Genomic DNA, 10,894 nt, shown 5'->3' with positions numbered 1-10,894 from the left:
AGTCTACCCCCTCCCCAGTAATAATATTAAAGTATTAATTGGACCAATCCAAAAAATTTTTTGTGGTGGGAATATAACTATGACTATAATGCATTCCATGTTCACAAAAAAATGGAAATCTTAGGACAACTATAAAATGCTCAAATGAACAAAGGGTAGAAACATTCATATGAAACAACTTCATATCTTATATAAAGCCTATCAATTAATTTTCAAAAATGAGGCTAACGAGCGATCCCAGGGGAAAATTGGTACCCACAATTCAATGATCGGTTCTGTGTCACACTGATCTTCTATAACTCTCCCTTATTTTTTCTTTCTTAATATTCTGATTCAAAGAACAAATGGAACCTTCATGTACATGTGAAGTTTGAGAAACATCCCTTTTCAAGAAATAGTGATAATATAACAAACTTTAATTCTTCAAATCTAAGATGGGTGTCTGACGACCATTCTATTTTTCTCATCAAAAATCTAAATTGAATTGACACAACTTGATACCAATGGGAACCTACAAGCAAAATTTGAGCAATATTCCTTCAGTACTTTTCAAGAAATTATTTATATCCATTTTTCTAATTAACAGGAGACCAGGGGAATCTTGGTGTACACCATTGAACAATCTCTAATGGTTCTATGTCAGACTGATTTCATTACTTTTCCATTTCTTTTTTTCCCTCTTCATAATCTGATGACAAGAACAAGTGAAGTTTGCAAAACACTCCTCCAGTACTTTAATACAATGTAGCTACAAAAATCTTCTAGTTCTCAAAATCAAAGATGGCCACCTGTCAGTCATTTTGTTTTAACACAACTGGGAACTAAGGGGAACCTACTCATCATGTTATAGAAATGTACCTCCAGTACTTTGACATAATGATAACAAGGATTGTTATGGACATAGAGATGATGGATGCAGGGCGATTTGAATAGTCCACCATCTGATGATGGCAGGATAAAAATAGGAATGATGTGACAAGAATTTTCATCACTGAAATAAACTTGTTCAAAAATAATGAAATTAAAACCTTTTCAGGGTAATACAATTTCCTATCATAATTATAATGAATACCAAGTTTCAAAGAGATTGTTAGAAAAATGTAGGAGATAACAAAAATTAACAGACAGATAAACTACACCATAACACATTATTCATCAAATTTGACCAGTCCTAATAGAAATTGGAAGAGGAAGCTTTTCCAAACCAATTGGTAGCAATAATAAGCTATGAATGTCTATCTATACATGGCTTCACAGAAGCAGCATTCGTATTCCTCCTCGATGGCTGCCTTTGTCGGAATCCTGCAACACTTTGTGTGGAGCCAACGTCCACACACGCAACACTGGACCCATCTTTTGTGTCCTTTAGGTATCCTACAATCTGGCATGTCACACTTAGAGTCCGACTTTGCTGCTCCAGCATTGAGCAAAGATGCCTTAACATATTGTCTATATCTTTGGCAATGCACTTGTCTCATGACTGCTATGGGAACATCCTTGGCAATGCATTCCGCATTCATCAGGGTGAACACACCGCATGAATTACTGTCGGTCTGTTTGCTGCTTCTGATCTCCGGGAAGTTCCACACACCAAACTGTTCAGTAACATCTGGAAGTCTGTCCCGATTGGCCATGAATTCTGCCCACATCCTTGTCCATTTCTGACCAACCTCCCCATTCATAGAGTCCAGAACGTAGACAAGTCTTTGCTTTACGTCTGCAACCAGCAACACCCAGTGATTCCCATTGATGCATATTGGCAGGAATACATGAGTGTATTTGGAGAACTGAACCTGAAAATAACAAAATAGAATTGTAAAATTTCTGCTTAGTATATATAGACCATGGGCTGTAAGTTGACAAAAAATGCAATATGTGCCAAGTTGCATTCCAAATTTGGTCAGTATGTATTTAATTAGTCTTCAATTCAATCAACATTACATTTGATAAGCTGAAGGTAATTCTTTGTATCAATGTAGAAGATCCTTATCTGAGTTTCCTCTGGCCCTGACACTAACATTAAGTGAGATGTATCAATACCTTTCAACACTTGCACCAAAACCTTAACGCAAATTTTTTTTAAGTCCAAACATTTTCAAAAATCTGGTTTTTTCCCCAAAAAAAATCTTTTAGTTTAACTCCAGCAGGGGATAGTTTAACCCCAACAGGGATCATATTACCATAAATTACTATGCCTTTCAACTCTCGCACCAAAAATTTAATATTTTAAAAACCAACGCTGACGCCGGAGTGACAATTAACATAAGCTCTCACTCTTCTTCGAAGAGACGAGCCAAAAATTGCACATACAAATTTAATTCAATGCTTTTAAGCTGAATAATTAAGAACTGCTTTTACCTTGTCGTTTATCCACTTCCCATCCTCTAGAGTTGCCATGTCCACCGCCTCTAGTGTCTCGCCGCCAACTGTGAGTCTTTGTGTTGGGTAGAGTTGTGGGATCTCGTGAATGTCAACATCCTCAAGATGGCTTGGTACCTCCTTGAGTGTTTGTGCAATGGTCATCAGTGGCTGAAACTGATGACTGGCCATAACACATACTGCAGATGTAAGCATAGCCACTGATGTTTTCACTGACAAGTCCAAATCCAAATGTCTCAGATGAGGTAACAATAGTGTACCAAAGCACTCTAACTCTGCCTCCGATACACTGATAACCTCCTTCAAGAAACTCTGTTGTGGACAGTGGTGATATTGAAAACCTAAAGTGTTCAGAGATATCTTTGATAAGTTCAGTTCACTTATAAACTTAAAAAGTTCATTCAGACTGCCATCTGAACTGACATCTTCAATGTATTTCCCAACAGTGTCCTGCATACAAGAAACTGTACCCTCTTCAGAAGTATTGTCACAGGTGTCCTGCGCACACAAATCTGTCTCATGAGCGGTCTGATCTTTGAACAGTTTCAGGTGGTCTATGTTTGTTTTCCTCTTTAGAGTATGTCCTGAATCGTTCTGAAGAGTGGCACACTTGCCATCTATATTGACTACTTTATATGGACCATGGTAGTTCGGATCTAGATTTCCCTTCTTCTTTGTAGCAGCCTTCCTTGCATTATGAACCAGAACCATATTTCCCACACAAATGTCCTCATAACGCCTCCCTTTTCGCTGTCTTTCTTTGAAGTTTTTCTTTTGCTTTTCATGGGCTTTATCAATGTTCACCTTAGCTGTCTGGGCAATCCTCAGCGAAGCTTCTTCCCTCTGCTCAACATATTGACGTTTGGCCTCTTCCGTTGTTGTCGATGCCTCATGATCAGCCTGCAGTTAAAAGAAAACTATTATAAATGGAAATGCATCAATTGAAAATAGCATTCTCGGTAATTAAAAAAGAAAAGAACATTAAAATCTCAGAGCAAGGTTACTTCTTTTTTTTTCTTGCAAAGTACATAATTAGACTGACTCCCTTTTGTCATTTCATTCAATATTAATAAGCTGGAACACTTGCCCACTTTCTTCTGTTTGATAAGTAATGGAACACATTGAGTTTACTTATTGCCGTTTTAAACAGAGTCTTGAATTGAAACTCTACCAGGCCTATTTTTGAAACATTTACAACATGTACATTCATAACGAACGTTATTTCAACTAATTTCACAAATATATTACTATGGACACATATTACGAGCACATCATCATAACAGGATAAAAAGAAAATAATGTCCTTTCTTCGTCAACAATTCTGCGACCTGAACATTTTGTAGTGTTATAAACCTTTACCCCTTGATAAAATGATTAAGCTATATTATCCCCAAATATCCCATTAACTTTACTTCTCACCAGTTGCGCAAGAGTCCATTGTAACATAATTCCCTATAATGGATGTATTGAACAGGTGCATACCATCAAACTGTCATCACAGGCAGATAATGTTAATCATGTTAGAATGAATCCCAATAGAAATTGAACAAGAGTATTTGATTCCACCATATCTGAATTTGAGAATAAGATTTTTGAATTTGACCCTTTTTGGCCCTGCCCCTCTGGCCCCTGGTAGGTGGGGACCATATAATTCACAATTTTGGTTGACGTTTATATAGCCATAGAAGCTTCCTGCCAAATTTCATTGAATTTGGTTCAGCTGTTTAGGAGAAGAAGTCGAAAATTTTAATTGTTTACAGATGCACGACGAACAAAGCCGATTAGAATAGGTCACTTGAGACTTTGACTTTGTCTCAGGTGACCTAAAAAGTTGGAAATTGCCCCAATTCAAATGCAAAATAGACTGGCAGACTTGCACAAGTCCTGCGTTTTTTGTTCCTTTTTTTCAATTTATTTGTACATCCCTGATATAGTTTTACCATTCTGTTTGAGCTACACTTACGAAAAAAAATATTATTTGCACAATTGAAATATAATATTAAGATAAAAAGTTTTTATTTTGAGTATCAAATAAAAAAAAAGAACACACACAAATCTGCAACTACATGTATACATTATAAAAGCATAGCACCTATATATTTTTAAAATTTGTTTTGAATGTTTTACTGCAGAACTATTTTTTCCTGGGAACATTTTTGCTAATCTTCTTAATAAAGCAACACTAAAAAGATAAACGGCAATAAATCACACCTACATGTACATGATGACATATCATGACTAGATTGGAACATCATGAAATGGACACTTAACTGTGATTAGCTTTTGAATGATTCTTCCAGCATACCAAGTACGACATTCCATAAAAATCTATTTATATTCAGTAAACCATAAGTAAAAATGGGCAATAAATCAATAAATTTCTATTGAATTAATGTCATTTTTAAACTCATCTAAACTTGCTAATTAAATGACAGAAGACTTGATATATCAAATGCAGTGAAGATCTTACTATTAAACCTTATCTATCACATTCAAAAGGTCTGATAAAAAAATTACAAATGGCGATAACTCTTTACATACCAATTGAATAAGTCTTATTTTGAAGTTGTCCTTTAAGGCTGAATTTTCATCACAGTTATTTTCCAAATCTTCAAGATTTTTCTGATTATAAGGCCACAAACAAATTTTCCCAAGTTATCATGTTCACAGAAACAAATAGTAATTTAATAACAAAGGGCGACAATTCTGCAAATTACTGTTCAATAATAAGCGTTTGTGAACTTATCTTGTTTACAAAGACCAACAATAATATTATTACAAAGAGCAATAACAATATATACAGAGTTTCATATTCATACCTTACGTAATATTTACTCAAGTTATCATGTTCACAAGGTCTAATAATAATATTACAAAGGGTAATAACTCTGTTGGTAATTGTTGTATAAATCCCAATTTTAATACTTGTCTGATATCTTATTGACATTACACTGCACACAAAGTTTCTACATACCGGTACTTAGTTGATATTTATTCAAGTTATCATGTTCACAAAGTCCAATAACAATATTATTGCAAAGGGCAATAACTCTGTAAGTTACGGTTGAATTATTCTGATTTTCGATTTTGTTAGAGATCTTATCAATCTTGGTAAACATTTACTCAAGTTATTGTGTTCACAAAGAAAATCTAACAGACACGACACAGGACAAAAGACTATCACAATAGCAAGGTCACCATGACCTATAGTGATAGTCCATCAATCCATTAATTTTCAAGTAAAACTGAAATTAATTGGCACAACAAGGGACCATGGGGAATCTACAAATGCAGTTTGAGGAATATCCCTCCATCTGATGATTTTTTAACCAAACATAGCCAATTATATGATTCTCACCTGAGATATCAAGGGTTACAGTTAATTAGGGTGACATTTACACACATATTGATTATGTGTTATGTTTGGCATATAGGTCAACATGCGCTTAATGTGCTATTTCAAGAATTAAGAAATAAATAAATTTAAATTTATTTCAAACTAGATCAAATTTAAATGCAACTTCTGAAAGAGTTACATTTACATACAAACACTTTCTTAGGAAATCTCACACCAAAATATATCTATCACTCTATTATAAGACACATGGTACAATTTTCCATGAAAGTATTTATAACACTTACTATCCTTGTATTATTTTTTTGATATAAATGCATATCAAAAATGGTGCATATTTTTACTCTCAATAAATATTATATATATGTACTTCTGTTCTTTGAACTCTTAAAATGGAAGTTTTGGCTGATATGGCACATCAAAAGAGAAATTGTTGGATAAAACAGGGGGAAATCTAAACATAAAGCTTTAATTAATACAACTGTTTCAAGTTTTTTTTATTCATCATCAAATATTAAACAAATTTACTCAAAAGTTGTTATAATTTTTTCATTAAATTAGTTCTATAAGCTTATAATCACTTGGGTGTCTATATAATATTGTTTCATAACCTAACTCTGAACTCTGAATGAGCTGGACGTAATAGTATAAAGTGCATCTCATCTTCTACATTATTTTTTTACAGACTGTGTACAGTACAAATTCTTTCAAATCTCGTAATGTCATTATAGCACCGAGACTCAATGTAAAGAGAACATGCCTGTATATGAAATTTACTTAATATTTGTTTGGTATTGGATTTAAGAGACCATAATAAATCAATATAACTGCAGTGATATTTGACCTATTGAACTTGTGCTTGCATTTCTCATGGCTGGATAAGGTAAGCTCACCTCAAAATGACCATAATAAATCATTATAACAGTGATATTTGACCTATTGAACTTGTACTTGCATTTCTCATGGCTGGATCAGGTCAGCTCACCTCAAAATTTCCATAATCAATCATTATAACAGTGATATTTGACCTATTGAACTTGTACTTGCATTTCTCATAGCTGGATCAGGTGAGCTCACCTCAAAATGACCATAATAAATCATTATAACAGTGATATTTGACCTATTGAACTTGTGCTTGCATTTCTCATGGCTGGATCAGGTAAGCTCACCTCAAAGTGACCATAATAAATCATTTTAACAGTGACATTTGACCTATTGAACTTGTGCTTGCATTTCTCATGGCTGGATCAGGTGAGCTCACCTCAAAATGACCATAATAAATCATTATAACAGTGATATTTGACCTATTGAACTTGTACTTGCATTTCTCATGGCTGGATCAGGTAAGCTCACCTCAAAATTACCATAATCAATCATTATAACAGTGATATTTGACCTATTGAACTTGTACTTGCATTTCTCATGGCTGGATCAGGTAAGCTCACCTCAAAATGACCATAATAAATCATTATAACAGTGATATTTGACCTATTGAACTTGTGCTTGCATTTCTCATGGCTGGATCAGGTGAGCTCACCTCAAAATGACCACAATAAACCAGTTCAACAGTTATATTTGAAAAGCATTTAAAGATAAAAGTGTTAGCTTTTGAAAAAATATTTTGGTCTAATCTGATTTTAAAAGATCTAGTTCACTGATACTACATAATTGATACATATAATCTTGTACATGTAAATAATTTGTTTCTAGGAATCAAATCAAGTTCTCTTGTGCTGATGAAGTTGGTTTAAATGAAATCTAAAATGAAATAACCCAAATTAATATTAATTGGAAAGTTTGTGTGCTGTTTATAAACTAGTCTTCCAGGTAAGATAATTGGAAAGTATATGAACTTACAGAGAGTAACTGACAATTTATAATTCATTTCAAGAATGTTCAACAATTTTACAACTTGTCATAAAGGTTTGATATACATATACACTGCCCATAATAAAATGGGTTGTTAAAGGTACACGATATATATATATATATATATATAATATACGACTTCCACAATGATCATGTCAGGGTATCAGGCCGACCATCACTGTACCATTGAAACGTTCTTTTTTAAGAACGCCGATGTGGCGCAGCGGTATAGGCTGCGGATATTTCTGCCTAGGCGATTGGGTGCCTAGATCGTGAGTTCGAGGCCCGGTCAGGGCACGAGTCAAAAAGTTGTCTAGCTTCCTTCGTCATTTGTGTTTCTAAGCTATATATATATATATATATAAGGGTCAAAGAAGTAATATGAACAGTATAATCCAGATAACACTCTTTGAACTCTTTGATATACTTTCACGTGCGGGGGAATTCAAAATATCTCTGCCGTTGGTCGCATAGCGTTCTAGTGTTGAACATGATGCAGTCACGCTAGTATCCGCCTTCGGCCCACGTTTGCCGAAGGGTTCATTGTGGTTTCTCCAGTTACTAAAACATTATTCTTATTGTATTTTATTGTATTTCCAGTACTTCTTATATAGATTATGTGATTGTATTTGTAATTTTTTGTGTTTTGATAAAGGGGCGGATTGCCTCGAAAATTTAACAAGCCTTATTGTTTACACTGTTTGAATTACTTCTTTGCCCCATATATATATATATATGATGTAACTTTAGGACTGATTTCATTGATTTTGAACACAGAAGATTTTTTTCATTTTTGAAGATTTTTCAACAGCACATATACATTTACAATTTAATTTTATTCATACATCATGCATACATTCCTTCCATTCTTCATAAATTCAACACATAACATAGAAGTTGGCCCTTTCAGTTTCTGCAGATCAACAAGTTTATAAGTCTGGATTGAAGAAAGTACAAAACTTTATTGTAAATAACTGTCTGATGATACTCAATCGTATAAAATAGTAAAAGTAGTATTGTATATATATGCTAAAGGAAATGACCATATCTATCTTGCAAAATGCCCATGCCCAATAATAATCCCAGCCACGTCAATTGTAGTTTAATGAAAATGCTTACAAATACATGTACCTTAAGATTGCCCTGTCATAAACTTACTGTGGCTATACTTTATGTTAATGTTTTTTATTGGTCAGAAAGGCTTATTACAAGATAATATTTTTACATGGTATAAAATTACCATAATCAGAAAAGTATATATAATATTGGGTCAATTGGTTTAATTTGAGTCAACGATAACTATATATAGTAAGCCAGAGGTCCTGTGTTTGATCCCTAGCTCTCAGTTAGGTGCTGCAAGTATGGACTCGTGAATAATGAATTGCATTACATTTAAAAACATCTCTATAACTTATGGAAAATCAAGGAAACATTTTAACTTGAGAAGGAGTATATAATGAGCATGCATACAGTGTTTTTCCTGTCTGTATAACTGTGTGCGCAAAAGACTCCATTCCCCATCTGTTTTAGCCTTATTTTCCCCAAAAAGGCATTATAAATACCCAGTTGTGTCCATTGATTAAAACTTCCAAAAAACACAAAAAAATAAAATGGCAATTTACAGAAAACTACTGATCAGAGAAGAGGACAGTTAATGGTAAAAATTGGTGTGTGTGCCATGATATATACATCTAGAATTTAAACTGCATTATGAAACTTGTAAGCATGATATACCAGGGACGTATAATAAGATGTCCCTGGATATACTAATGAAAGAAGGCCATGTTTTTTAACATAATTTGGTCAATTGAAATTTTCCAAAAACACTGTCACAAAACTTGTTAGTCATGCAGAGGTCCCTATCGTTTGCTACATGTACCTTAATTGTAAAAGCATTAAAATAATTATACATGTAATTTATCATGGGAATATTATCTGCAGCATGGCCGTATATTTACCTGGTAACATATTTAAGATATAACTTATAAAATACACAAACTATATAATTTCAGATGGACGGTTGCTCATTGAATAGTATGTTTTAGGTTAGCTTCTTGTTGTTTCTATCTTTAAATTGCCTATGTCAATAATGTTGGGAAATTATCTTTTACTTGTACACGTGCTAAGCACCTATGCTCATCCAAGGAATAAGGAAATAATAAAATAAAGCAGTAAATTCCACAGTACATTTCTGCTATACTTACCTTTAATTTTGGTACACCTGCTTTCCCAACCGTTATATTTTTTTCTGCGTTGAATCTTTGTTTACATCTTGTATGCAAACGAGGTGTAACATACGCCGCTCACAGACAACGTTTTACAGATGCTAGCGTAGTATTCGCGGGTTTCCCGACACACTTAATATAATTATGTGATTCCAAGATCTTCACTGTGGTGTTTTCGAATGTTGACACATTTGATTATCATCATTAACAGTGAAATACTTGTATTATGATCTGAAAACTTGTAACTCTCACGGCGGAAATGACAATTTTCATTGCACATGCGCGCTTGCAATTCTCACGGTACTTGCAAAGTACACGCTACACCGGCACTTGTCTTAAGTGTCTACATATTTTCCCTATATGACCCATTCTATTGACCAAGCTTAACTCGTATCAAACGAAAAAAGCACGTAGGCCTGTTGACGCCTAGTACGATAGACTTTAATTATTTGAAGAAAAAAAACAAAAATTTATATTTTCCCGCCAAAAAAAAAAAATCTGCCGAAAGCGTGCAACTGTCGAAATAGCAACTTGAAAATATGATGAATCGTCTTAATTCACAGGCGTTTGAAGTTCTGACTGTCAATTGAGATATAATACCATATAAAAAATAAGGGTATTGGCCAACTTGGAGGCTCAAGCGTGACTGCACAAAAAATAGCAGCATTGAATGTCATGCGCATGCGTAGAGAAACCTATAGCTACAAATGTAGTTACATATTAGAATCACACTGTGGAAAACCACCAACTTTCGTATAATGCACAAACTTGACTGTCAAACCTCAATTGTGGTATAGTTTTGTTACTTAAAAAAAAGTGAAAAAGCCAAAAATCACAATGAAAATCGAGCTTATAAATACTCGAAGCAGACTGTTAACATGTTTTGTTAACAGCGATATATATCTGTATACTGTATTTGACCTAATAAGGGCACCCCTACCTTTTTCAAGGAAATAACTCTTTCGACTGAGTGTCAAAATGGTGTTCAAAAATAACAATTCATGTGAAAAATTTTGCTACTTTGTGTTCAATTTTCTTCAGCAAATTAAGTAACATTAATACAAGT

The 10,894-nt window shown here is 33.9% G+C and overlaps 2 protein-coding genes across 2 annotated transcripts; both read right to left on the bottom strand.

Moving 5' to 3' along the window:
• Window positions 1–1,235: 1,235 nt before the first annotated feature.
• Window positions 1,236–2,175, bottom strand: LOC117336094 (ubiquitin-like-specific protease 1). The gene is made up of 2 exons (XM_033896507.1): window positions 2,167–2,175; window positions 1,236–1,793 (listed from the first exon to the last, which is right to left on the bottom strand). The coding sequence occupies exons 1-2, from the start codon at window positions 2,173–2,175 to the stop codon at window positions 1,236–1,238; spliced, it is 567 nt and encodes a 188-aa protein (XP_033752398.1).
• A 138-nt stretch (window positions 2,176–2,313) lies between these two features.
• On the bottom strand, window positions 2,314–9,906 carry LOC117328616. Its single transcript, XM_033886095.1, has 2 exons — window positions 9,808–9,906; window positions 2,314–3,279 (listed from the first exon to the last, which is right to left on the bottom strand). Exon 2 carries the CDS (start codon window positions 3,088–3,090, stop codon window positions 2,329–2,331), a length of 762 nt encoding a protein of 253 aa, XP_033741986.1. The 5' UTR covers window positions 3,091–3,279; window positions 9,808–9,906; the 3' UTR covers window positions 2,314–2,328.
• Between the last annotated feature and the right edge of the window lie 988 nt (window positions 9,907–10,894).

This window comes from Pecten maximus, chromosome 1 (genome assembly GCF_902652985.1).
Source record: "Pecten maximus chromosome 1, xPecMax1.1, whole genome shotgun sequence".
Classification (NCBI taxonomy): domain Eukaryota; kingdom Metazoa; phylum Mollusca; class Bivalvia; order Pectinida; family Pectinidae; genus Pecten; species Pecten maximus.
The sequence above is the reverse complement of the archived record's forward strand: the minus strand, read 5'-3'. Positions and strand labels throughout refer to the sequence as shown.